Here is a 27,845-nt window from a genome sequence, read left to right as displayed (position 1 = left end):
ACTCACAGGACCCACCTCTAGTATTGAGGATGCCATAAGCAAGAATGCATAAATAAACCTTAGAGTAATAATATAAATAAACCAATCACCAAGAATGGTTTATTATGGGTTTATTTATGCCATAAGCCATGTAGTGGTTTATTTATGTCATGTAGGTAGATTCGATTTTTCAATTCCTGCCTGTTGAATTTTATTTGTCATTACGTTTTTCTATGGTTTCCAAGTCAAGTCATAGATAATTGATATCATTTTCGTAAAGTGACGTGTGGCGTATGGTCATATTTCAAACGTGTGGTCATAATTTGTTCAGGTTATCCATGTCGCCGGCTTTCATTTTTGATTTAATACACCTGAATTAAAAAGATACCGGTATTTGTCAAAAAATGGTAAGTGTCTGCTATTTTACGTAGTTTGCCATTTCGGAAAGGTATAAACATTATGTCTTGAAAGTTGCTTAGAATATGACATCAGATTTTTGAAAATATTGCACATATTGTGATCCTTTTATTTGGAAACTTAGTCATGGTAAGTTTCACTGAAGGATTTAAAAATAGCGTTCAACAAATACAGACATAAATACAAACCATATTCTGTATTTTTACCATTAAAAAATTTGATGATTGTTGATAGTAATCTAACCAAAAATTCGTATTGCGAGTATCGGATATTTTACGCGGTCAATAATTGATAGCGACTTGAGTATAAACATGCTGTGTAATGTATTCATCCTAAACTACTTATTAAATAGTGTAGTTGATTAAACATAACTCAAATACTATTATAAAAAACCACCTCGCAGAAAAGGAAGGTGTCAATTGTGGCGGGTTAACCTTTCCTTATTTGTTGTGTGTATTTAATATACATTGCTTCTAATAACTTTAATAACTCTATAAATATAATAAATTCTGGGTTCAGATTTTAGGTATTCCTCTGTTATACATTTATGCAATGAATTAAAAAACAATATTTTATTAGTTTTTTCAATTAAAAATCAGAGTGTTTTGTTAAAAATCGGGATTAAATACAATCAACCATGTGACACTGCTACGCGAAGAGTGTGCGAGGAAATGACACACTATTGATGTCCGGCTTTAGTTCGCTATGCGGGAACATGAGAAATCCACACGTCAGCAGTTGTATTTAGACCATCGGGTAAAATTTCGATCGCGCTGGCCTCGCTTATTATGAATATTTTTTAGATAAAACCTTTAGATTCACCTTAATTACTGTACGACACAACTTTTAACCTTCGGGGAGGCGGAAAATATTGCAATAAAAATTTCAATTACGTAAAACTAAAATTAGCTTTCGTTTTGTGAAACGAGACCGTCCATTTTCAAACTTTACTGTCAAATGTCATTTTGTTTTGTTGGTATTTCTGTTACTATAGGACGAAACGAACGGCTAGAAGTGGCTAGAAACATAATCGCGCGGGCGTTTTTTTTAATGTTAAAAAATTCCGTCAAATTAGTATTTACCTAATATGCATGCATTATGTGCGTTGTGATTGAAATTTATTAGCGGGATTTTATTTTTTTACGTTCAAATTTTATTTAAGTAAACTATTTCTGCGATGTTGAGCGGCTACGCTAAGTTTTTGTAACATGGTTTATGATGAAAAAGAAAATGCCCCCTTTATACCGCCTGCTCGCGTCAATGCAAGAAAAACATCCCAGTTTTCAATTAGTTTAGCGGCTACGCTAGGTTTGTGTAACATGGTTTGTGATTCAAAAGAAAGTGTCCCTTTTATACCGCCTGCTCGCGTCAAGGCAAGAAAAACATCCCAGTTTTCAATTAGTTTAGCGGCTACGCTAGGTTTGTGTAACATGGTTTTTGAGATATATATATATATCTATATAAAATATATATCTATATATATATAAAACTACAACAAACCTAGCGTAGCTGCTAAACTATTTGAAAACTGGGATGTATTTCTTGCCCTGACGCGAGTAGGCGGTATAAAGGGGACACTTTCTTTTGAATCACAAACCATGTTACACAAACCTAGCGTAGCCGCTAAACTACTTGAAAACTGGGATGTTTTTCTTGCCTTGACGCGAGCAGGCGCTATGAAAGGGGCACTTTCTTTTGTATTACAAACTTAGCGTAGCCGCTGAACATCGCAGATATAGTTTACTTAAATAAAATTTGAACGTAAAAAAATAAAATCCAGCTAATAAATTTCAATCACAACGCACATAATGCATGCATATTAGGTAAATACTAATTTGACGGAATTTTTTAACATTAAAAAAAACGCCCGCGCGATTATGTTTCTAGCCACTTCTAGCCGTACGTTTCGTCCTATAGTAACAGAAATACCAACAAAACAAAATGACATTTGACAGTAACGTTTGAAAATGGACGGTCTCGTTTCACAAAACGAAAGCTAATTTTAATTTTACGTAATTGAAATTTTTATTGCAATATTTTCCACCTCCCCGAAGGTTAAAAGTTGTGTCGTACAGTAATTAAGGTGAATCTAAAGGTTTTATCTAAAAAATATTCATAATAAGCGAGGCCAGCGCGATCGAAATTTTACCGTCATCGATACCTACGACCGCATAGCTGTGTGTGTGAGTCCAGCGCCCATCCAGCACCTGCAACCAGTCGGTCGCGGGCCGTCGTTAGATAAGGACTTCTCGCACATTTGTTTAGCATCTGCAGATAGTTTTTTCATGTTTTCAGCAATTAAATTACAATTATTATCACTTTTGATATAAATTTTTATAAACATAAGCGATTACCTATGAATATTCATATTTTTCTGATATTAAATCGCTTATTTTGAAATGTGTATTGAATACACAGCACCGGAACGCGTGGATTTTTTTAGCATAGTAAGGGAAAGGTTAAAAATTGGGTAGGCACAAACGTTTTTTAAAAAGTATGATTTTATACCCGAGGATTAGTGCTAGAAGTGCCTGTCAGTTGCTGGTAATTTGTTATACCCGAGGATTAGTGCTAGAAGTGCCTGTCAGTTGCTGGTAATTTGTTATACCCGAGGATTAGTGCTAGAAGTGCCTGTCAGTTGCTGGTAATTTGTTATACCCGAGGATTAGTGCTAGAAGTGCCTGTCAGTTGCTGGTAATTCGATTCATGTTTGTCCCTTATTTGAATTGTTGAAAACCTTTGTCAGTTGCTCTAGTCTAATAAAATTACGTAATGTAGAAGTCAAAGGCCCTTCGTACACAGAGATATCACAAGCTACGTGACTGTGAGGCAACCAAAGTAGCCTACCGATATGCTACTCTTTAAATCTGGTTTCCCTACACTGCGCTACAAGAATTATACCGAACTGGATCATTTTTTCAATGTGTAAATGTTAATTGAAACAATAAACTACAATCACTTGATGAAAGAACTAAACTTTCTCAGATAGAATTGTTTCCGACTTGATTTTTATTCATAAAATTGTTAGTGGTATTATAGTGTTAGCAATAATAAAACGCTAAGTAAATGGTTATGATGAAATATTATATTGTCTTCACGGTCTATTACAATAATAACATCCAATATTCAGTAAGGTTATATCGCGCATTGCGCAGTTCCAAGTCTCAGCCGGTCGCTGTGCTAATGTATTAATCGCTTGCAATCCTTGCTCGTCCCGCGGGTGGCCGGTAGGTGGCGGTGGAGTCGCTCCCGCTTTCAACCAGCAGCGCCTCTGCCGGCCATACCGCGAACCAATCGCGAAGTGTAGATGCCTGATTGGCTGACAGTGATGAGAGTGGCATCTCAGGCGGCCAATTGGTGAACTAAACACTGTGGCGGCAGTATTTGAATGCGCTGCTAACAGTAGACAGCCCTGATTTATTAAGTCTAATTACCTTTCATATACCTATAAGAACTAGTCAATCCAAAACTCTTTTTAATTGCTACAAAAATATCAGGACTGAGTCATTTAGATACTTGCCTATACCTAGATTGCATGCAGTTGGCAATGTTTTCTCAGAAGTAGCAGATGTGTTCAACTGCACGGAATATAGTTATAAGAAGGCTATAATAACATACCTCAAACACAATAATCAATGTCAGGAATGATATTCCATATTATGCTGTCTCAGTAGAGGTTAAGTCACAAGGAGGAAATCCATAATTGGTTTTATTTTACTATACAGGGTGTATCGGCACTAACCCGACAAACTTTAACCAGCTATTCCTTAGCACATTTGGAGTAAAAAATGTTATGTGCACTTTGCTGTCCGGTAACGTTTTTTTTTAATAAAAAATTAATTAAACATATTTTCACCACATGTCACCACTGTTTTATCCTTTGTCAAAATTTGAAAGCAACATCGCAACTCTCGCGTGTTGCTGCGAACGAAGCCCGTATTACATAATCCAGTACCAGAAAAGAAATATTTTATTTAACAATAATGATTATTCACATTTTTCGTATGCGAATCACTGATTGTCTTCTTGTATTGTACACATCAGTTTTATTTTTGTATCTAAATTGTTTCACCTCTGGAATGCTTTGGTTTCACCTCTTACGCGTTTCACGTATTAAATAGTCTAATTTTGAAACTAAGAAACTAATTAGTAGATTTCCTGAATTTATAATCGAAGTCCAATAATTCTGAGCACTTTTAAAAACAATTTTCCTCACTTAGGTACTTATCAATAATAATAATTGGATTATTTGAACAGCGCCGTTGTTTTTTAAATCACCGTAAGTGCTCTGTCAAAATGTTACTTGCTAGGCTATCCTACAACGTATATTTTTTAATAAATTTAGTTATTTACAACTTCGCGGAATGTGATTTATGAATATTATTGCTTATGTTAAAAGCCTTCCAGAATTACCGGAATATAACGAGCAGCTTGACACACTTAAGTTTATTTCCACTAATTTGAAGGTACAAAGAATGTATAGTTTTAAAAACAATCCCGATGAATCAAAAAACGGTTCATATAAAACTGCTGCGCAACACACTGAGACAAAGGAAAGCACTCACACAAACGTCATGACTGCATTGGATTGACCACCTGCAAATGAATGCTGCCAGATTGCTAATTTATTTAAACAATAATTATTAAATTTTATTTAAAATATCGCAATTTTTTTAAAAAATCGACAATAAATTACAACTATAATTTAAAAAAAATATTCTTAACCCCACGCTTTTTCGTAATTGATTAATTAATTCAGAATTTAAACGTTGCTTGAAATGACTAGCCGTATTTGGTGACCAGATCTGAATATCCAGGTTCAGAATTTAAACGTTGCTTGAAATGACTAGCCGTATTTGGTGACCAGATCTGAATATCCAGGTTTAGAATTTAAACGTTGCTTGAAATGACTAGCCGTATTTGGTGACCAGATCTGAATATCCAGGTTCAGAATTTAAACGTTGCTTGAAATGACTAGCCGTATTTGGTGACCAGATCTGAATATCCAGGTTTAGAATTTAAACGTTGCTTGAAATGACTAGCCGTATTTGGTGACCAGATCTGAATATCCAGGTTCAGAATTTAAACGTTGCTTGAAATGACTAGCCGTATTTGGTGACCAGATCTGAATATCCAGGTTTAGAATTTAAACGTTACTTGAAATGACTAGCCGTATTTGGTGACCAGATCTGAATATCCAGGTTCAGAATTTAAACGTTGCTTGAAATGACTAGCCGTATTTGGTGACCAGATCTGAATATCCAGGTTTAGAATTTAAACGTTGCTTGAAATGACTAGCCGTATTTGGTGACCAGATCTGAATATCCAGGTACTTCCTCACCTTCCACTCCTTCCCTTAGCCATAAAACTTACCCCAATTCAACATAAAAATTGTTTAAATTATCGGATGTAATGAAATGCATAATAATTAGACCCCAAAATACTTAATTATTCAGGGAAATAAACCCCTGAGTCATCAGTTGGAAATACCAACGACATTAAGTGAAATTAACAATGCAATAATCCTATTATTGCATTGTTTAAAATTTCACTTAATTATTAGCATTAGCAAATAATATTGGGATTAGCAAATAATAATTTACGACAATTTACTCGGAAATCAATAAAGCCAGAATAATAAAAAAAGAAAGTTATCACTTACGTCGTCTGTAAGTGGCTTTACCAAAGTTTGATAATGCCGTCAGAAGGTGAAACAGCTGTCACGCGTAATAATAATTACAACTAGCAGAACTTGTTTATAAACACACTGTTTTTATAAATTTTTTAATAAGACTGTTAAAATAAAAAAAATCTCTAAATTGAAATGGAGTTCTACAAACTAAACTTAAAATCAAATAAATTTATTGCGAAGGTTCAAAGTACTGTACTGTAATATTATATTAAATAATTTTTACGTGTTTAATTATTGTTTAAAGTCAGATTAAAGCGATTAAAAAACCCACCTGGCAATTCTTATTCGAGTTTCGTTGTTTTTACGTATTGGCGCGCTTACAAGCATCAGTCGTCTCATTTTTAACCATTAATATTTAGTGTGTAGGAAAGAGAGAAGACGCTTTTCGACACACTTGTCGAAAAACTTGTTGAATGCCGACGGGCATACTCTTCTACAGATTTTATTAAATATTGATATGTAGGTAATATTGATGTGTAAATGAATGACATTGTGAGAATTTTACCAATAAATAATAAATGAAAATGCGGACATGTAGTTTATGTTAATTTTTTTATTGGAGCATTTGTTCGAAGTGACTACCATTATTTTCGATGCAAGCGTGTAGTCTTGTTATATTTTGATTATTTAAGTTTGCAGGATTTGCTTTAATTTCTGCAGCGGCTTCCATCACTCGTTCGAGCAGTTGCTCTCTTGAGGCTATTGGCTTAGCATACACTTTTTCCTTGAGAGCCCCCCACAGGTAGTAATCCAGGGGGGTCAGGTCGGGTGATCTTGGTGGCCAAGCAATGGCCGGACTTCCACGGCCTATCCAACGACCAGGAAACTCGACATCCAAGTAGTTCCGCACGGCAATCGAATAGTGTGGTGGGGCTCCATCGTGCTGGAACCACATTCTCCGTAGTAATTCGAGGTTCACATCTTCCAGAATCTCGCCCAGTTGCACTTGTAAGAACTCCAAATACATCGGTCCATTTAGTCTGGGAGGCAACTCGATTGGACCGAGTATTTGATTTCCCAGGATTCCTGCCCACATGTTGATGGAAAATCTGTCCTGGCTCGACGACTCCCGAACAAGCTTGGGGTTTTGTTCAGCCCAATGGTGCAAGTTGTGCACATTTAGCACTCCTGTTTTAGTGAACTGTGCTTCGTCGGTAAACAATATGTTTTTCATGAAGTCTGCATCTCTTATGACATTATGCAGCATTCTTCTGCAGTACACGACTCTGGAAAAGTGGTCATTCTCCATGAGGCCTTGGCAGCGCCTATAGTGAAAAGGTTTGAGCCCGTGCTTCTTCAGAACTCTCCATACCGCCATGTGTTCCCTGTGTCCTATCATCAGAGCGACCCGACGCACGGACAGCGTGGGGTCTTCGGTAATTAAGTTCAGGATTCTCTCCTCAACTGCCACAGGAACGATGTTGTGTCCTCCGCCGGCGCCTTCAATCCGTCCGATGCCACAGTCACGCAATTGTTGATACATCTGAAACAAAACAACAAATAACAACTGCTTTTATTATTCAGCTCAGTAATAATGTCAAATAAACAATCGCGGGCTTTTTCACTCATTTTATTTTTAAAGAACACTTATTTTAGGCACATATCAGAAAACTTACGTTTTCTCTTCATTTATTTCATTTTTTTATAGTAAAATGTATAACAAAGTGTTTTAAATTATAATTTTCTTAACTAGGTACGGTTGATATCTTGGATTCACAGGGGTGAAATTGAATTCAAGTAATTTAAATAATCCCATGGTGAGAAAGGGAGTGAATTCAATTGCAGTGAATGATGCATTTATTAGAGATTAAAATTAATTAACTTTTTAAAACGCCGTTTAGTGACCACTGAACACAAATCACCTAAAGTACAATTTACATTTTTAAAGTTGGTGGCCCCTTGTTATGTTTTTAATGTTCCCAGTTTAAATTTCAAAAGCGCTTTTTGGCATTATCAATGAATGTAAATAGTTTCAATAAACAATTGATAGGGTACAAACCTGGACAAAGGTAGCATGGTGTGGGACGCGTCTTCCAGGAAACCTCATGCGATACTCCCTTACGGCTGCTCGTGAATTTCCATTGCAAAATCCATAAACAAAAACAATATCTGCTTGCTCGGCAGGTGGATAATTGAGGGGCATATTTCAACAGTAAAAACTTAGATAACAAAACAAAAACGAAACTAGAAACTTGATGACATGCGAACTCCCAAAACAGCACTGACCACTGATACGAGACGGGGTGGCGGGAACCACACGGGACTTGAGACAGAATATGTGTGAAAGAGATGACAGTAGCGCGGCGTTGCCAATTATTTTACCCCTATACTGTGGGCAGTAGCGGAGTGTGGAAATTTTATTTATTTTTTGTTTTTAAAAGAAAAAAAATGTTACCGGACAGCAAAGTGTACATAACATTTTTTACTCCAAATGTGCTAAGGAATAGCTGGTTAAAGTTTGTCGGGTTAGTGCCGATACACCCTGTATAATACTTATGTACAAACTGATTAAATGACTGTCGATTTCCCGAAAATAAATAATATTCTTCTGCATGGCTCCTTGATATCTTACAGTGTCAGCTAACATATATTATGTATTACTTTATTAAAAAATATTATTTCTTATTTATAAGTATCATTGAATCGCTGACAGCCCTGAATTGTTAATGCCAAGTTGCGATGCCTACTCAGCTATTCCAAGTACAATTAATTTTGTGGGTAACAATAACTCACCTCACCTCACCTCGAACTTCGTCTTATGACAGGTCTTATACAAACCTAGTATAAAGTAGCTCAACTATTTTTACACTGGTATATATTTCTTTTGAATTATGCATTGTCTTACTGCACTTATATTAATAATTGCATCACTTGCAATAGTGTTTAGTGTTTACACATAATTGTTCTTTAATTTATTGCTATTATTATCCTGTTTACCACTGTACGCTTGTAATTTGATTATCACTGTATTGTAAGAGCCATTATATGGCGTTTGAATAAATAAATAAATTGTAGGGCATTCGTCGTTGCCAAGGAACCATATGAGGATGATGTCAAATTGACTTTTATTGCCAGTCTCAGTCCACCCCTTCTCCGCTAAATCCTTTTTATTCTGGTAAATTACAGTTATATAAACATGGCTGTTTTCCCACCTCCAGAACAAATTTAATACTTAAATCATGTTCTAACATAATTTCCATCACTGTCACTAGCGTGCAACTGATGTTAAACCCGTAGTCGATGTGTTGCGTCATGGACGAGACTAGCAATGATATGGCGGATACTAACTAGCGGTGCGTACGCTATGCTGACAAAGCTCGGGTCGCTTATAAGTATATCTCTGTACGATTAGCCAAATATTGTTTCTGCATTTTTTATGCCAAGAAAAACAATCTTCATTTCTGAGCGATTCACGAATTTGACTTTAAAATCTAGCATTAAACCCCAGAATATATATTACCTGCTCATTGTTATAGTTATACCTAGGTATTTTATTTATTGTTTCTTTATATTCTGTATCACTGTTTACATTTTAATTATTAACTTCACTAGGACTGACTATAGCCTGTGTCGATGTTAATGATTTTACAAAGTAATAAAAATAACACAAAGTAATATGTATATTGAAAGAACAATATTGTTCCATGAATAATGGGTACCTACTAAGCTGAAGGAACCCGTTTAAAAAAATTAGTAAACATGTAGGGTGACCAAGTGAAATAACATATTTTGCTAATAATTTAAAAGAACAAAGATGAAGTGTAGAAGAAAAAAATTAAACATGTGTGGCGATTAATTGAGGACAAGGGTGAGAAAAAACATTTACAATATATTTTAACATAACTACTGTTAACAACTTTTTTTTGCAGCAGAATTAAAATTCTGACAGAACTTCTACGATTCCTCCTTTAATTTGACCTTGATAGTTATTGATTATCTGTGACTTTTTTTTCATTATCATTGGCTATTTTCTTTAATCTAAATCTCATAAATTTCAGCATTTGCATCATGATATGTTATATTGGTAGTGAAGACAACTCCCTGTAGTTCAAATTTAGATTTTCATAATATGATCGATACAGCTTGAAATGGTAGTAGAACCTCTTTTGGGTGAAATTATGATTGGCTTCAAAACCATGATAAGTCAAAAGTGAGATGTATTTTTGAGTTTTCATGTTACTTAAATCCAAAGTACATATTAATATTTATGTCCCCACATAAAATGACTTCCTTATTTTGTATAGATGAGTCAAGCAGTGCACTCAGGGATTCAAGGAAATTATCATTAAGGATAATTAATTATAAAGTTAAATTACATATAATATATAATATTTTTTCCCTAAATCAATATCCATTTTTAATGCTGTAAATATTTTCTGTGCCTTTTACTATTCAACCTCTATAATATTCCATTGAGGTCATCTCCATGTTTTATTTCCTTGATTTTTTTGCCTTCATCTTCTTTCATTAGAATGGATCCATTTGTAAACCAAATATATTTATATTTTAATAATTTCCCTTAATTTTGTCTTTCCAAAGCAGTTTCTTAAAATAAGTAGTTAATAATTCTCCTAGGAATATAATTTTCTCACGGTTTGAAATCACCTTCTTGTTTGCTAATAATTTTATTCTTGTTTCTGGATTTCTAATTTTTTTCGGATGATATGGTCTTCTGTCATACTGTCTCATTGCCGAGGTAATATCCTCTGAACTTATTTTGAGATTTTCATTTTCTGTTAGTTTTATGGCAGTTATTTTGGGATGTTCATCAGTCTTTTCCTCAATTCCTGTTATTTCAAAACAGTCATCAAGGTTTGACCGTTCTAAGCAAGCCAGTCTAGTTTCCATATTATGCTTATTAATTTCACCTTTATTTGTCAAATACTTTTTTAATCTCTCAACTTCTCCTTTGACCTCATTAATGGAGTCTAAGCGAGTAATTATATCATCATATTTTTGAAAAATAAATTCGGTTGTCTTTTGAAATTCCAATATTTTTTTATCAATATTTTCAAGTATTTGAGTTTTTATTTTCTCTACTTTTAAATCTACGTAAGATGCAAATTTTGAAAAAACTACTTCTGGGTTAATATCTTCAAGTGCAATATTAATTTTGTTTTTGGACCTTGTTATTGCATTTAGAGTATCTTGCTGTTGAGAGCTGGTTTTTTTACTGGAACTCATGGTCACCCTCGCAGTAGATTGTTTCTGCAGCAGGAACAATACGATGAGCAAGCGCATTCTGTTTCTCCTGCGAGCAAGCAAGCCGAAGCAAACTGTATGGTTGGTGTTGAAAAGATGGCGATGGTGTTGGCCAATCACAAGAGCTTCAATTAGGACGGGTTGTTTTGGAGATTTTGAACAATTCTTCAAACTTCAAAGTTAATTTTAAAGTTCTGTGAAAGATTTTTTCAGGTTCTGTTATTATTTCAGTTCTTTCAAGCAACTAGTCTATAATCTCGCAACTATTTTATTTTATTTAATATAAATCAAATATTACTGATTTACTGATAAAATAATTGTGACAATAGATTTCATATTCTGTGGGGGTATTTTGAATTCTGTTTTCCCCACATTAATGTTATACATATTAATATTGTTTAGGTTTTGTGAACATACTTAGAAGCGGAGAATAAATAATTTTCCTTATTTTATTGATTAATGTTATATAAAGGTCATTGGTTCTTTTATTGATTTCTAATTGTTCAAGTAAATTTATAAGGCCCTTTCTTTGTATATGTAAGGGTTTAAGTTCATTGTTGTCAAGCGGGTCGTGATTATTCACTAAGAGATGTTCTGCGAATTTAAAAGAGCTTTTATTATTATAACATCTTATATGTTCTTTGAATCTAGTTGAGAAAGCCCTTCCCGTCTGTCTGATGAAGTAGCGGTGCAGTCAGCGTGGTCACATTTTAATTCATATATGCCACTATTATTAAGTTTAGGATTTCTACTTTTAGAGTTTTTAAGGTTTGTTCCTCTGTTATTATTGGTTTTGAAATGTATATTTAGACCGCATTTTTTAATTTCTTTTGCTTATTTTATGGATATTGGACAAATATGCAAATTCGACTTGAGACATGCAAATTTTTTATTTACCGGATAAATTAAATTAATTTTATTTTTATATTTCTTGTTTTTTTTTATAATTTTTTTCAATGTTATTTATGTCATAGCCATTATTATCCGCGATGGTTTGTATTGTTGCCTTTTCTTTCTCGTACGATTTATTGTTCAAGGGAATGTTAATGAGTCTATGTACCATTGAATGGTAAGCTGATAATTTACTAGAGACCAAGCTTGCTTAGAGAAGAAGGATGAGTTGAATTTGCATTTATTGTAGTGTCTGTAAAAGTTGTCTTTCTAAATATTTCAAAGGTATGTCTATTATTACTCTTTCCAATTGTCAGATCTAAAAAAATATTTAAAAAAAAATTATTCCACATCATAAAAATTTGCATAGAAACAAATTGTTTTTTTTTTTAATGATACCTATTTTGAGCAATTGGACGGACTTCCCATAAGATCACTTTTAAGACCGTCATCTGCAAATTAGCCACTAAATTATTATTCAATCTAAATAGCTATACTCTGTAGGACTGTTATTAGAGCTTATCGGCTAAACTCAAACTAAACAATGCACGACCTGTCAGCTCTTGTTCATTTTGGTTCCATCCCCACTACCGCCCTCCGCCGACATGAAATCAGTTGCTTTCCTAGGCAGGCTGTACGTTTGCCTTACTAATGCATTATTGTATTTATCGTCGCATTAATTCGTAGACTGCGTAACTCCAAATTTTTCGAAAATACGTTTTTAATGCCATCTGGTGTTAAAATTAGACCCGCATCGACTAGTAAAACTCGAAAATTTAAAAAAAAATTAACCTTTTAGATAAACACAAATTAGAAAACTGCGTAAAATTATGGTGCCATTTTTACTCGCGAATACTTCGTAACTCCTTAATTCAGTATTGGCCGGTGAGCCGTGCACGCTTGTTGTGTTTTTGACTGAGGAAAATTATTTACGGTGTAATAGTTTTACCGTGAAATTAACTGAGATAAGTTGATTAATCAATTTTGAACATTTTATAACCTTAATTTTAATTGTGAAGTCACGAATAGTGTTTTGTATCTGTAGTCTAAACTGACGTCTTCTGCACCGTGTGACGCTCTGCCGTAGCTCTCTTGTTTTATGTGCCTCTGCGGTTTCGTAAATACCTAATAGGTCCTTGTTCTGTGATTATCTCTTCTTCAAGGTCACCATCTCTTTGCAAGTGGATCTCCTCCTGATGCATATCCGGATCCGGTTCTTCACTGTCCTCTTCAAACAAACCCAAAATATTTACGGTGGAACGTGCGGCAATTCCATCTCGTCTCTCCTCAGACACAGTCCGTTCTCTGTCAGGCATCTTCCGCGGGTCAAGCACATGTCTTGGTATGCCATCTACTTCGATGTTGTTGACTGAAGTAAGTCCTGTCACCCTTCCATGCACGATGTGCATCTCCCATCTACTGGTTTAACCGCAAGAAGATCGCCCACTTAGAGCTCAGTCAATACTTCCTCTTCTATATTCACTTGCGCAGAAGGATGTCTCCACGTGTGTGAAGTGTGAACTATACTAGACAGCGCAATACCTCGATCATCCTGACTTTTTGCAGCCAAAGATTGTACCGAAACACTGCCTGCAGGGGATCGCTTCCACTTCTGGCTGCAGTTCTCTTTATTGTTTGATGATGTCGTTCAACTATACCGTTTCCAGCTGGTCGGTATGCCGCGCAAAATCTTTGACGAACATTCCATCTCTTACACTTATCTGTAACACTGTAGGAACAAAATGCAGTACCATTGTCCATGAGAACTACTTTGGGCGGGCCTCTTTCCCGAAACACTTCTTCCAAATGTCTGATAATCGAAGCTGCATTATCTGACTCGATTTCCCGCCACACGGCAAATCTACTTGAACCGCAATCGATAAATGTGAGTAAACATTTCCTACCGAAATGAGTAACATCAACTGCCAAGCGACTCCAGGTTGTCACAACATTAAGATTACCCGCTTCATGGGATGATGGTGGAGGGTCAATTGTCCTGCATTGTACGCAGGAACGCACGCATCTATCGACGTCCTTTCTTCTCGCCTCGGGATCGACCAGCCGGGCAAGATGAAGCGTTCACTTTACTCCAAAGTGATGCTGAGCATGAAGAGTTTCTACGCTTAAAGCACATGTTTGCTCACCAGTTCCACTTTCAAGTCTCTCCCACCTTCACACTCTGAGGAGTCTCTTTCACAACGTTTCCTGTCATGGCTACTCTTTGCCCGGGTCTTGCAAACCCTAGTAAGTACATCAGTTTTATTTCTACAGGACAACAAGGGTGATCGACAATGTCAGATCAAATTCTTCTACAATCTCCTTCATCAACTCCAAGCGTCACTTAACGATCATCTCTGACACGACTACTCCCGGTCAGTGTAGATCTCACCCAGCACAAAACCGTCGTCGAATCTGTAATGATCTCCAGAGTTTGAAGATTTCACTTGAGAGTCAGATTTAATCCCTTAAGGAAGGAAAAGTACCAGCATTTTCAAGACTTAAAACAGACATTAGAAAAGGATTACCACTCCTTTAACGATAACCTTCCGCATCATTAAAATCATTAAAATGCATCTAAATAGACTGCCTCGACATACACATACATTGTTATGTTTTATTTTGTAAATGTAAAATTCCTATCTCCCAAATTTTCCGCTAGGTTGTTCATAAAACTGTTCGCAGAAAAGTATGTATCTTTTGTAAAATGCGTATCACCATTCTCGGTTTTTACGTAAACTTCCTAACTCCGATTTGAAATAGAAAGCCTTAACTTACAAAAGTTTAATGATTGAAAATAAATTTCCAAATATATTATATGTTCGAAACATAAATAAAAAGAATAAGCCGTCTTTCATTTTTTTTCACTACGAGGTTTTTTGTGCCTCCTGTAAAATTTTACATTTGGGAGTTACGCATTCTACGAATTAATGCGACGATATGTATATAATTTTTATACTTTAAAAATTATGTTTATTTTTAATAATAAAATTTTAAAGCGTATTTTATCACCTTTCAAAAACAGTTTTTAGTTTTCGTTACAAATATCCCATTTATGTGGATTTTGGTGTCATAAATTTTTCTCAAAATGCAGTCAGAACCTTTGGTTTCATAGAGGTGTACATTTTAATTATTGTGTGTTTACTTTCTACATTTTAATGTAAAGCTTGGTGTTTTCCCTTTCTAACACCTTTTAGTTCATATTTCTAACTATGACAGTAAGGGAGACACAATGATTTCTATGAGACCAAATGAGCTGTTCCCAAAAGCGAACAAATTGACTCTATGGTAAAAGCTGTTTGTTCCGAAAATCGAACAAATTATCCTGAGGAGTTAAATTATATTATATTTTATTTTTTCCTTAATCTTTTTCTCTTCTATTCTTTTTGGGGAGGTATAGCCTCCTCATTGGACGAACCGCCACTGGGTGTTGATTTATTTTATTTTGCATATAATATTTATTCTGTTGCTATCCTATAACACATGTTTAATAGATTTAAATTTTATTTTAATGTTTGCAGGCCACTGTTGAGAGGAAGGGAACTTTTAAAGTAGAGTATTTACAGAAAATTGAGAAGGAAGTTCAGTTGAGATGGAAGGCAGAAAAGGTCTACGAAGAAAACGCCCCAGAAGTTGAAGTTGAAAAAAAAGAAAAGTTCTTCTGCACTTTTCCATTTCCCTACATGAATGGCCGCCTCCACTTGGGTCATACCTTTTCACTCTCAAAATGTGAAGTAAGTAACATTATTATAAAGGGTGTCCGGGGGTAAAATGCACTAACTTCAGGAGGTGATTTTGCTTGATAGTACAAGTAAAAAATATAAATTACTTTTTCTCAAATTCCAACTTTTTTTCCCATCCAAAAAGACATTCCTTCGCTGTGTTAGGTTATCTCAGTGCATTGGCTTTTAGGCGCCTTGGCTCCAATTGCGCCTGTACTGAGTTGGCCCTGATTCTGCAGAAAAAAACGAGTTAAAATCATTAAAACAATTAAATTAATCATCAATGCTAAATCCACAGATTTTAACCACTGCTTTAGCTGTGCCAAAAATACAACCACTAGGGTGTCGATTCTCCAATCCAGGTCCCTCGCAATCGTCGTCAAAAGTACATACATTGGTCGACATTCTTATTCTTGAGTCTCGTCGAAGATACATAATTACATAAGCCGAATGTCAAAAGTCATTCCACTCGAACAACGAGTGGGTGCTGTTCAAATGCAATGACTTCTTTGAAAATCGAGGCCCTGGTAAAAAGATTGTTCCATGAATTGTGTGTTATAAACATCAGTGGGGTTATGTGTACAAGCATTTGCTATGGATTACTTTGTACATCAATGATTAAGGTTCCAAGTAGCCTGTAATTCAATGATAAGAATGATCAAACTAGAATATTCATGACGGATTTTATGCAAACTAACTCCAAAATTTTTAAAACATTCTTGTTTGGTTTTCAAAAACTTTTCATTGATGATGATTTCTTATGTACTCCATAAAATTTTAGTTTGCCGTTCGCTTCCATCGTCTGAAGGGCAAGAAAGTCCTGTTTCCCTTTGGCTTCCACTGCACGGGGATGCCTATCAAGGCCTGCGCAGACAAGCTGAAGCGCGAGATGGAAGACTTTGGCTGCCCCCCAATCTTCCCCGCCGACGACAACACCCCGGAGATAGAGGAGATGGACGATGTGGTGGTGAAGGACAAAAGCAAGGGCAAGAAGAGCAAGGCCGTGGCGAAAGCTGGCACTGCCAAGTACCAGTGGCAGATTATGCAGAGCCTCGGACTATCCGATGAGGATATTAAACCCTTTGCCGATGCCGAGTTCTGGCTGGATTACTTCCCCCCGCTTGCCGTTGACGACTTGAATCAGTTTGGCATTCATGCAAGTTTAAATTTAATTTATTCTCTACTCCCATAATGGTATGGAAAAGCTGGGTGGCACCCTTATGGACTGGAACCATAAACTACAGAGCCACACAGATAGCCTTTCCTGGGCCGGCAGATTTTCTACCTATTTGGTTATAATTCATAATAATTATTGGTCTCTCCGCTTATAATATAACACTTGTCCCGTGAACAAAAAAACAGTAAATAAGTAATTTCATTGTGATAAATTTGTGATTAAAAGTTTGTGAATTTAGGTAACTTTTGTGATTAAATTATCAATTTAGTTAATTTAGCAATTCTACAAATTTTACGCTAGAAAGGTTAAAGAGCAGAAATCGTCTCTCTATAAATAACCATATTTATTGAACACTTATATTTATATCGCCATACTTTGAATCAATATCATTGAAAATTCATGTTTACAACTATGTGAAGCATTTAAAATGTTAACATATTTTTACAGACTGACTGGCGCCGAACATTTATCACGACTGACGCCAACCCCTTCTTCGATTCCTTTGTGCGTTGGCAGTTCCTCCACCTAAAGGCCAGGAACAAGGTGGAGTACGGCAAGCGTCATACAATCTTCTCTCCCAAGGATGGGCAGCCCTGCATGGATCATGACCGCAGTTCTGGAGAGGGTGTTGGCCCCCAGGAGTACACTCTCATCAAAATGCATCTCCAAAAACCATATCCTAAACAACTAAGGTAACATTTTTTTTCCAGAAGCTTCTTTTCTCTAATTTGCAATAATCTTAACTCTTTGAGTGCCTATCAGCCATGAAAAATTTGTACCCGTGGTCGCTGTTTGCTGCTGTGCTGCGTGGTTGATAAGACACATTAAAACATAACTATTTTTCACTGTAAAAAATGTTTGTAGCTTACTAAAATAAATCTTATTTTATTCGCAATAAAATAAACAATGAGAGTTATTGCTTTTCCTTCATAAATAGTCATTTAAATATTATTAATTTCTCAAGCTCCAAAAGTGCCCATTGGATACAAAAAAAATTGCATCCGTTGAACGTCGGCGTATCCAACTGGTAATTTGAAAACAATACTTTCTGTTAGTGGGATTGTTATCCTCAGCACACTATATTATGTCGCGGGAGCCCGGCATTTCAAAGGTTAACCACTTAATGCTAGGGTTTTTTAATAAAAAGTATTTTTTTTTAAATCAGGCTTTTTTAAATGTTTTATTCAAAGTTTATACATTTTTCAATTACGAAAATGTTAAAACAATATAGTAAAAACGAAATAAGCAGCTCGAAAACACGACCGATCTCAACTGCAGGAAAATTCAAACTGAGTAAAATACTTCGCTAACTTTCACAAGCGTTACTCGTGTTAGCTAAAAATAGAACGCTGCAAGTCGAAACCGGCGAGCTTCACTCGGGCTAGCAGAAGTTGGAACGCATTTAGCGTGTGAGCGTGACTCGTTTAAAACATGAAGTGGTTAATAACCAAATATTTTTGATAATTTAATTTTACTTCTATAATAAATTTTTACAATAACTATTTAATTACCTTCTCCCACTGCTTATAATTTTTCGTGTAGGTACTATGTTTATTTCTTTATTATTGTATAATATCTTAATTTTCAGTATACTGTAGAAGTATATTAATTAGTGGTAAACAAAGTATATTATTTTCATATAATATAATTTTTCCACATTCATATTCTACCCAGTTACATTCTTATTCTACTCGTTACATTTTTGCATGAAATAATTTTTGATGCTTTCAGCTCTGTGAATGACAAAAATGTATTTCTCGTGGCGGCCACCCTTCGCCCCGAAACGATGTACGGTCAAACCAACTGCTGGGTCCGGCCCGACATGAAGTACATCGCTTTCACAACCGCCACCAATGAAGTATACATCTGCACGGCCCGCGCTGCAAGGAACATGTCTTACCAAGGATTCACCGCTGTCGAGGGAAAAGTAGATGTTGTCGCCAACTTGATCGGGCAAGACATTATGGGTCTTCCTCTAAAAAGCCCGTTAACTTTGCATCCAATTATTTATACACTCCCGATGTTGACCATCAAAGAAGACAAAGGTACAGGAATCGTATCGAGTGTTCCTTCAGACTCACCGGATGACTATGCTGCTCTTGTGGACCTTAAGAAGAAGGAACCTTTCAGACAGAAGTACGGAATCACAGACGAGATGGTTCTTCCATACGAACCTATCCCTATTATCGAAGTTCCAGAATTCGGAAACCTTTCAGCCGTGTATCTTTACGATAAACTCAAGATCCAAAGTCAAAACGACAAAGATAAGCTGCTGGAAGCTAAGGAAATGGTCTACTTAAAAGCTTTCTATGATGGAGTTATGCTGATCGGTGAATTCAAGGGAAAGAAAGTTCAAGATGTCAAGAAAGATCTGCAGAAGAAACTCACCGACAATTCCGAGGCTGTGATATATTTTGAACCTGAGAAGAGTATTGTTTCGAGGTCGGGGGATGAGTGCGTGGTGGCTCTTTGCAATCAGTGGTACTTGAACTACGGTGAACCTGTTTGGAAGGCCAGGGCTGAGAAGTGTCTGGAGAATATGAATACCTACCACGATGAAGTCAGAAGAAACTTTACTGCATCGCTGAACTGGCTTCATGAACATGCCTGCTCTAGGACTTATGGTTTGGGTAAGTTGTTTTTATTCTAGTTCTGAGCAATCATGCATCTGTTTGCACTCACCTGAACTTCCATACAATAGTTTTGTGTAAATACAATCGTACAATTTTTTTGTTGAGATTTGTAAAGCAAGACACCTCTGACAAAACCCATTCTCTTATCAAACGTGTTTAGGTACTATAATTTAAAATTTTGATGCTGTTTATTACAGGAACCAAACTGCCGTGGGATGAGAAGTGGCTTATTGAATCCCTCTCAGACTCCACTATTTACATGGCCTATTATACAGTGGCCCATCTGCTGCAGGGAAATTCCTTCAAAGGTGATAAACCAAATACCTTCAAGATCAAGCCAGAACAGATGACTCCCGAGGTCTGGGACTACATCTTCTTCAAAGATGCCAAATTCCCACCAAAGACTAAAATTTCCAAAGATGCCCTGAACACCATGAAGCGTGAGTTTAACTTCTGGTGAGTTATTTTTCATTGTTAAGTACAAATTAACCCCTCCAGCATTTTAGGGTCATATAAGACCGGGCGTCCATATTTTATAAAAGTATTTTTATCATGCGGAAATACGTAAGTTTTTTGACATCAGAGAGAGAAATAATAATTCTTTCCAGTTTGCCTCAAATATTTATACTGGAATTCATTAATAAAAAAATTAATTGCCTGAATTACATTAAATAGAAATAATCTCCCGAGAAGTAATAAAAGTTATGTCGGTTTTTTCCAAACCTGCCAAATAATCCAATATGTACATACTAGTATTTTTCATTCTACAATTTATTCTTTTATTTTTTCAATTTGGTAGCAGAAGTCGGGGACGCCCGAGGGAGACATGGCACGATCAAGTGAATCAGATATTCGAGTCTGGCCATGTCAAGAGTCAGAATAATAGAACACGATGTATGAATGTAAATGATGCAAGAAGTGTGTGTCAAGACCGAGTTGTTTGGCGGTCTGTCCTTTCTGCTTACCCACGCTGGGAAACGGTGTGATGGTTAGTTAGTTAGTTTTGTATGGATATTTCATGAGAATAATTATTGCTTATAATAATTTGTTATCCTTCGTGCTATGCATAAAAAAACCTTTTTTTATAAACATAAGTTTATCACATATAAAGAGTATAATCTCAAGTGACCAGCAGGTAAGTATTGTACTGTATATTATCTCCATATATAGTTAGTTATAACATAGATCATTTTAGAAATGTATTATATACTTGTACAGTGCCCTTGAGGTGATTTTGCACAAAAACGGCGCTGTAAAAATCATCCAAATATTATTATTATAAGTCAAAAAATTAAATTTTAGATTATCTAATTTTTTCAATCTCTGGGACAATATCTTCACATGGTATCAAAATAAAAAAAAATCTCAAAAATATATTTGAATTACAGAAAGGCATTTGTTACTTAATCACCCAATAAAAGTAATCACAGTTTATAAATTTGAAATCACTTTACTGAACAGTAGTTGTTTTTGACTTGACCCTTTATAATTATCATTTATAGGTATATGATTTTATTTTATTATTTTATTTCGATTCCTCGGCTGGCTAAGTCCTCCATCACAACACAAGCAACATTTTCGGCTTTCTGTGGTGGTAGTAGGAGATTTTCAAACATTGTTGGGTTATTCGTAACCCGGGAATGTTTGTCTTTCTTTTAAAAAAAAAAAAATATATATTATGTAGTCAAGATGTATGGCCCTCTATCCTTTCTAGTTTTCCTCTAATATCTGCTTTACTAAAATCCATCTTTAGGGTGTCATAGTCCCACTGGTTCACGGCAGTTGTGACTTTTGTGTAGCATCACATTAAAAGAACCCACTAAAAAATATTTTTTATTTTTTATCGTCTCATTCGTCAATGTCTATTCTGAGGCAGGTAATTTCAATGTTCATGCATTGTCCTTCCGCAGGTACCCCGTTGACTTGAGAGTGTCCGGAAAAGATTTAATTCAAAACCATCTGACATACTACATCTACAATCACTGCGCCATTTGGCCAGAGCAGGAGAACATGTGGCCCCAGAGCATCAGAGGCAACGGACACCTCATGCTGAACTCAGCCAAGATGTCTAAGTCAGACGGCAACTTCTTGACACTGAGCGATGCTGTGAAGAAATTCAGTGCCGACGGAATGAGGCTTAGTTTGGCTGACGCTGGAGATTCAGTGGAAGACGCCAACTTTGTGGAGAGCACGGCTGATGCTGGAATCCTAAGGCTGTTTACTTTCATTGAATGGGTCAAAGAAGTTTCTGAGAATAAGGAAGCTCTCCGTAAAGGTACTATATTATAATCATTGATTGATTTAAACTATGCCTCTGTTTTCATCTATGATTTATGACGTAAGGTGAAATGAGCAGAGATGTGCTTTATTTCAAATAAATCCATTTCAAATCCATCTTTTTTTCAAATATCAGTCGGTCCTCAACCTCGCTATGAGAGATAATTTACATTTTAAGTTGCTCCCTGGTAGGAGCCCTGACAATTGAGTGATACCATTACAAAAAATACTGAACACGGGGCCATGACGCTGTAATATTAAATGTTAGATAGCAGTTTCAATTTTTATTTAAATTTAATTAAAATCTAATTTAATAATATAATTATTAAGTTCTGCAAGTATTTTTTGTTTTTTTTTGCAAAAACCAAAATACTTGCAGAACTTAATAATTATATTATTAAATTTGATTTTAACTAAATTAAAAAAAAAAATAAATGGAGTTCTACGAATTAAACACAAAAACCGTAAATAGCAGTTTCTATGTTTTTATGTTGGCAACATTAGTCCCGCGCAAATTTTTTGTGGTTTCATAATCTGTAGTCGTGGTGTTTTTGGATTTACCATCAAGTAATATGTTTGTTCTACATTGGTGTCCATTATTAAATGACAACATTTTTTAAAAATTCTTCAATTATTTTAATTGTTTGACCTGAGAAACCATTTTGCATTTTCAATGCATTTTGAAAATAGGTATTTTGCATTTTGCATTTGAAATGCTTTTCTAAAAACCATTTTGCATTTTGCATTTTCAAATGGAAAATTTTCGACCCATTTCCATTTTGCATTTCAAATGGTTTTGGGTACCCATTTTGCACATCTCTGGAAATGAGGAAAGGATGGGAAGGCCTGGAATGAAAGAAGTATGAGGACTGGACATGAGCCAGTGTAGACATTTATGGAGGAGGCACTCTGGCACCTGCAATGTAGCGCCAATGATAATGCTAAGTGATCTATAGTTCGACCAAAGCAAAAGACCGCTCATTAGAATTGTCCGGAATGAAGATCTGTGCTGGAGGTGAGTGGCATGGCAAGCCACCAACCAATGCTAGCCAGCAACCAACGCTAGCCAACTAGTAATAAATCCTTTCTGTGAATGACAAGAGGTCTGTGTCTGCGCACCTTGCTTATGGTCTAGCTATATTAAAAGCCTGTTATGTTTTATTTGCTTTATAATGCTTTATTTTGTTTCGACAGGTCCAGCAAACACTTTCCATGACAAAGTTTTCATCAGCGAAATGAACATGAAGATCAGAGAAACAGAAGAAAACTATGAGAAAATGTTGTTCAAGGAAGCTCTCAAGACTGGATTCTTCGAACTGCAGGCAGTCCGAGACAAGTACCGAGAGCTATGTGGATCCGACGGCATGAATGCGGAGCTGGTGAACAAGTTCATTAATGTTCAGGCTTTGGTCATGTCTCCCATCTGTCCTCACGTCTCTGAACATGTTTGGAGTCTTCTTGGTAATGTAAGTACTATCGTTAGGTAAATCTATACATGGGTATGTCTTGTAAACATAAAGTCAGTCTATTTGTAATTTTTAATTCTTACACTAGAAGTTACGAATGTCAAAAATAATGTGCAATGTGCTGTTGATTAGGTAAAGTAATTCTCTATTTAATGTTACCAGTATATGTTAGCCTTTTAAGCAATTATTGCAATGTTGCCGCTGTTTGTAGACTTTATTTAAAAATTTTGTAATATGTACACAGTGTATTAATTTTTATTGTTTTCAGAAAACCACTATCGTTAAGGCTTCATGGCCTAAAACTGGTGAGATTTCTGAAATAGACGTGAAAGCCAGCAGCTACCTGATGGAGGCAGCCCATTCATTCAGAGTCTTCCTCAAGAACTATATGGCCATTAAAAAACCAAACAAGGCCAAGGGTGAAGTGGCAGCCGCTCCGGAAAAGCCTGACAAGGCCACTGTCTGGATAGCCAAGACCTTCCCTCCATGGCAGGCAGCAGTTCTTACACTGATGAAGAAAATGCACGATGTACGTAAATTATAGAAGTAACTTATTTTGCTGTATGACATTCCTAGGGCTATGTATTCGAACTCCAAAAGTACTTATTTTGGACTTTTCTTACCATTTTGAATGCAACTATAGTGAAATGAACCTAGGGTTTGTGGTAAACCTCTACACACGACTGGTTTGCCCAGTAGGTTTCGTCCAAACTGCGCAAAACCAATCTTGTGGAGGAAAATTCCTGTCCCAGAAAAGGCGTGGCGAATTGATCGCAGGATTTTTAATCAAAGAACCTTACTGTAAACCTGTAACAAGATCAATGTTTGTAACACCAAAGTGAAGCAATACAAAATTAACAACTTCTGATTTTTAAATGGCATTTTTTTTTGTAGGATAACAAAGGACTACCCGATAATAAAGTGCTGTCTGCAGAGTTAGGAAAAATTGAAATTCTTAAAAAATACATGAAGAGGGTAATGCCCTTCGTGCAAGCCACCAGGGATAAAATGGCTGAAAAGGGAGTTCAAGCCCTCTCTTTGACTATGGAATTTGACGAGGCCAAAGTACTTAAAGAAAATGCCACTTATTTGGCAAACACTCTTGATGTAAGTTATACTATTTTTCAATCTGCAAAACTAAATTTATTTTTCTGGGCTTTGGCTTATACAAATTATCTTTATGTTTAATTTTTTTAGTTAATTAAACCTTGTTGACTTGCCCCCTTTTTGAGCCAACATTTGTGAAACTTAAACTAAAGATGGAAAATAATATCATAATATGTTTTATGTTATAGCTTATTGGCTGTGAGAATTTTAAATAATACCTCTTTTTCAAAATGTACAACCTAAAAGAGAACCAAATGACAATGCAGATAATTTGCATATTTTTTTCTGATTTATTTGGTCTGTTCAGTGGAATTCATACATAATAATAATAATTTGTCAGCAATTTGTAAGGAAAGAGTGTATTTATTGATACAAAATAAATACACTCTTTCCTTACAAAACGCTTTTTTCATATCACATTGTATTGTTTTATTCATTTTGTACATGACACTTTATAATCCTGATAGAGTTTAAGGACGGGCTGTTTCGGAGAATTTGAACAATTCGTCAAATTTCAACGTTCATTTTCAAGTTCTGTGAAAGATTTTTTCAAGTTCTATTATTATTTCAGTTCTGTCAAGCAACTAGCCTATAATGATATAATAACAGAACATTAATAGGACTTTCACAGAACCCGAAAATGAACGGTGAAATTTGATGAATTGTTCAAATTCTCCGAAACAACTCGTCCTTAGAGTGTTGTTCTGAAGGAACCCTTTTTAGAAGATCTCACTCCTTTGGTTTATTAAAATGAAAGAGGGTGATTTTCTGAATTAATTGTTAATACGAGCAAGTCAAAATGTATCTTGCATTCGTGTCGGTTAGTAAGTTAATTAGCACCTGTACTTGAAATCTGTATTTTGGTAAAAATGCTATTGGTTTAAGACTTTGCTAATTATAGATTATCACCTAAGACGCTGTACCCAAAATGATAATATGTATCAATTAACCAGATTGTAATTTTGTTTAACCCTTTTAGACCTGAATTAAAACTGGCAGTGGTAGAATATATTTGATAACTATTGGTAGACTTATTTTAAAATTTATGGTGTGATTTTTTTCAAATATACATACAGTCTAAAGGGGTTAACTGAATTTCAATTTACTACGCATTTAAATATGTGTGAATTTCTTCAAAATTTAGCTTGAAGAAGTAGAGGTTGAATACACGGACAGAGCCCCCGAGAAGACCAAGGAAGACTGCTGTCCCGGACTGCCCCACATCACCTTCTCCGCAACCCCCGGAGTGAGGCTGGAGTGCATCAACTCCACACCTCTGAGCGGCCTGTTCAGTCGGGAGATCCTGATCTCTGAAGGAGACACCGGCAACAAGCTGTGCCAAAAATTGGCAAAGGACTGTAAATCTATCAAAGGTTGGTAGTTATTTTTTTGTTGTCCATTTAACGGTCGTTGGGCGTACTGTGTAGGGCCTGCATATACTCTAATTGTACACACTGTTTGCGGGCTACTTCTGGCCACTCCCGTGGTCAGGTGGGAATGCTGTCCTTGTTCTACCTGTGTTTCAATTGAAGACGCCCTGAAGAACTAGAGTTGCTCCTTTCGGCAATGTTGCACAGCTGGAAAATGCACCAAATGCATGTCCAACGCTTGTACACTGTTGCCATCTTGTGCTTAACAGCTTGGTTGTGGAATAATTTACCAACTTCTGTGTTTTGTATCTCCTACAACGTGGGTCTCTTCAAAACCTAGATTTACTCTTCTTTCTGCTTAAAAAACCCTCTACAATGCATCCCGGGAGATGACTGGATGGTGCAGTTAAATGCAAAAAACTTGTAACTAAATAAAATTAACCCACTTTTTTACGTGATTCAATATAAATCATCCAATTATTTAACATTGTAGCCATTCTCTTTTGAAAAATGTTGCGAGACTGAAGGAAATTAATGGGGAAGAAAAGAACCTGGCTATTCAGATGTGGTCACTAAACGAACCTAAAGCCATTTCATTTCCATTCAGAATGGTTTGGTGGCAATGTTCTGATTCCACTTTTGAAAAACCCACTATTCTAAATGCGGATAATATTTGTTACATTTTTATAATAATTTATTTATATTTCTCTGTTCAAAACATTTTATGACCCCAAAGCTGTAATAATCGTTGATATTTTCTAACCCTTTCTAGGAAGGGACACCCATTTCTTTAATAAGGTATTTTGAGGTGTCCAAATCCTGTTATATTTTGGTGACCTTAGTCCATTTCAGACCTCGTCTCTCTTCACATTGTCTTTCCATCTGTGTCTCAACTCATGAAAAACATCAAAATGTTCTCAATTTCCCTTATTTGTATTTCAGATGTCAGCAGGATAAAACTGTGGAGATATGAAGACACCGTGAATGGTCCACGTAAATTGCCATCATTTGAAAGTCCCTACAAGGGCAAGGTCGTCATTGAGCCAGAAACTGCTTTTTCAGTCGACATCGAAAAATCTACCGTTACCATTAAAAATGGTGCAATTGATTTGGGTTCAAAGATCGTCTATTCTTATGGATTATAATGCTTTTTTTATATTCAACCTACAATATCGTCTATGTAAGTTCAATAATAAATAGGAGCCAATAATTTCTAAATACATTTTATTGGCATTTTCAATTTAACAGCACAAGAGCTGCTTCGATTGGTGTTTTCAAATATGGAAATAGACCAATAGACTGTTTGCACTCTGTTAAAGTCAATACCGTGAATCAACCATCCCCAGTATATAAGCATTTTTCAATTGGTTTTTCCGCCGTATTAGACTTACACCGACGATATTGTTCTGTTCACGGTATTTATATCTTTATTTTTTTTCAATTGTTATGGAATCTTATTATTTATAATTTTGCCCAACCGTTTGTACTATAATTTAGGTGAATATTTATTTATTATTGGCTGTAAAGACTTATATCTACCAGTATTTTTGTTACGCAAACTTCTACTTTGTAAGCAAATTGAAATAAAAAGAACTTTTTCAAGCCAAAATATTTTTTTCTGTGCCTTTACCTTCCTTCCACTTAGATTGCACAATTCATATTATTTTTTTGTAACTTGATACAGGAAGCCCTATTCTTTGGGGATGCTGTGCGGCAGGACTCATAGTCAGACTCACAGAGGAGTGGAGGATGCAAGTACAGAATTAAAAATATCTTATTTCTTTACATCAATTTATTATTTTATTAAAAAAATTAGAGGTTATAATAGCGGTAAATAATAAAAAAATATCCCTGAATTCAGTTGTGAAGAAATTCATCATAAAAATTCACACTCGATGTGAATACAATTTATCAT

The 27,845-nt window shown here is 35.6% G+C and overlaps 1 protein-coding gene across 1 annotated transcript; it reads left to right on the top strand.

The window, feature by feature from the left end:
- Positions 1–251: 251 nt before the first annotated feature.
- On the top strand, positions 252–27,529 carry LeuRS (Leucyl-tRNA synthetase). Its single transcript, XM_089631584.1, has 12 exons — positions 252–386; positions 15,700–15,912; positions 16,682–17,056; positions 17,525–17,769; positions 18,809–19,707; positions 19,908–20,166; positions 21,621–21,985; positions 23,182–23,453; positions 23,722–23,982; positions 24,348–24,560; positions 25,705–25,933; positions 26,873–27,529. Exons 1-12 carry the CDS (start codon positions 384–386, stop codon positions 27,073–27,075), a joined length of 3,537 nt encoding a protein of 1,178 aa, XP_089487710.1. The 5' UTR covers positions 252–383; the 3' UTR covers positions 27,076–27,529.
- Positions 27,530–27,845: the final 316 nt, after the last annotated feature.

This window comes from Hesperophylax consimilis, chromosome 5 (genome assembly GCF_061612785.1).
Source record: "Hesperophylax consimilis isolate HC1 chromosome 5, BYU_Hcon_1.0, whole genome shotgun sequence".
Taxonomy (NCBI): Eukaryota; Metazoa; Arthropoda; class Insecta; order Trichoptera; family Limnephilidae; genus Hesperophylax; species Hesperophylax consimilis.
Note: the sequence above shows the minus strand (reverse complement) of the source record. Positions and strands in the feature narration are given on the sequence as shown.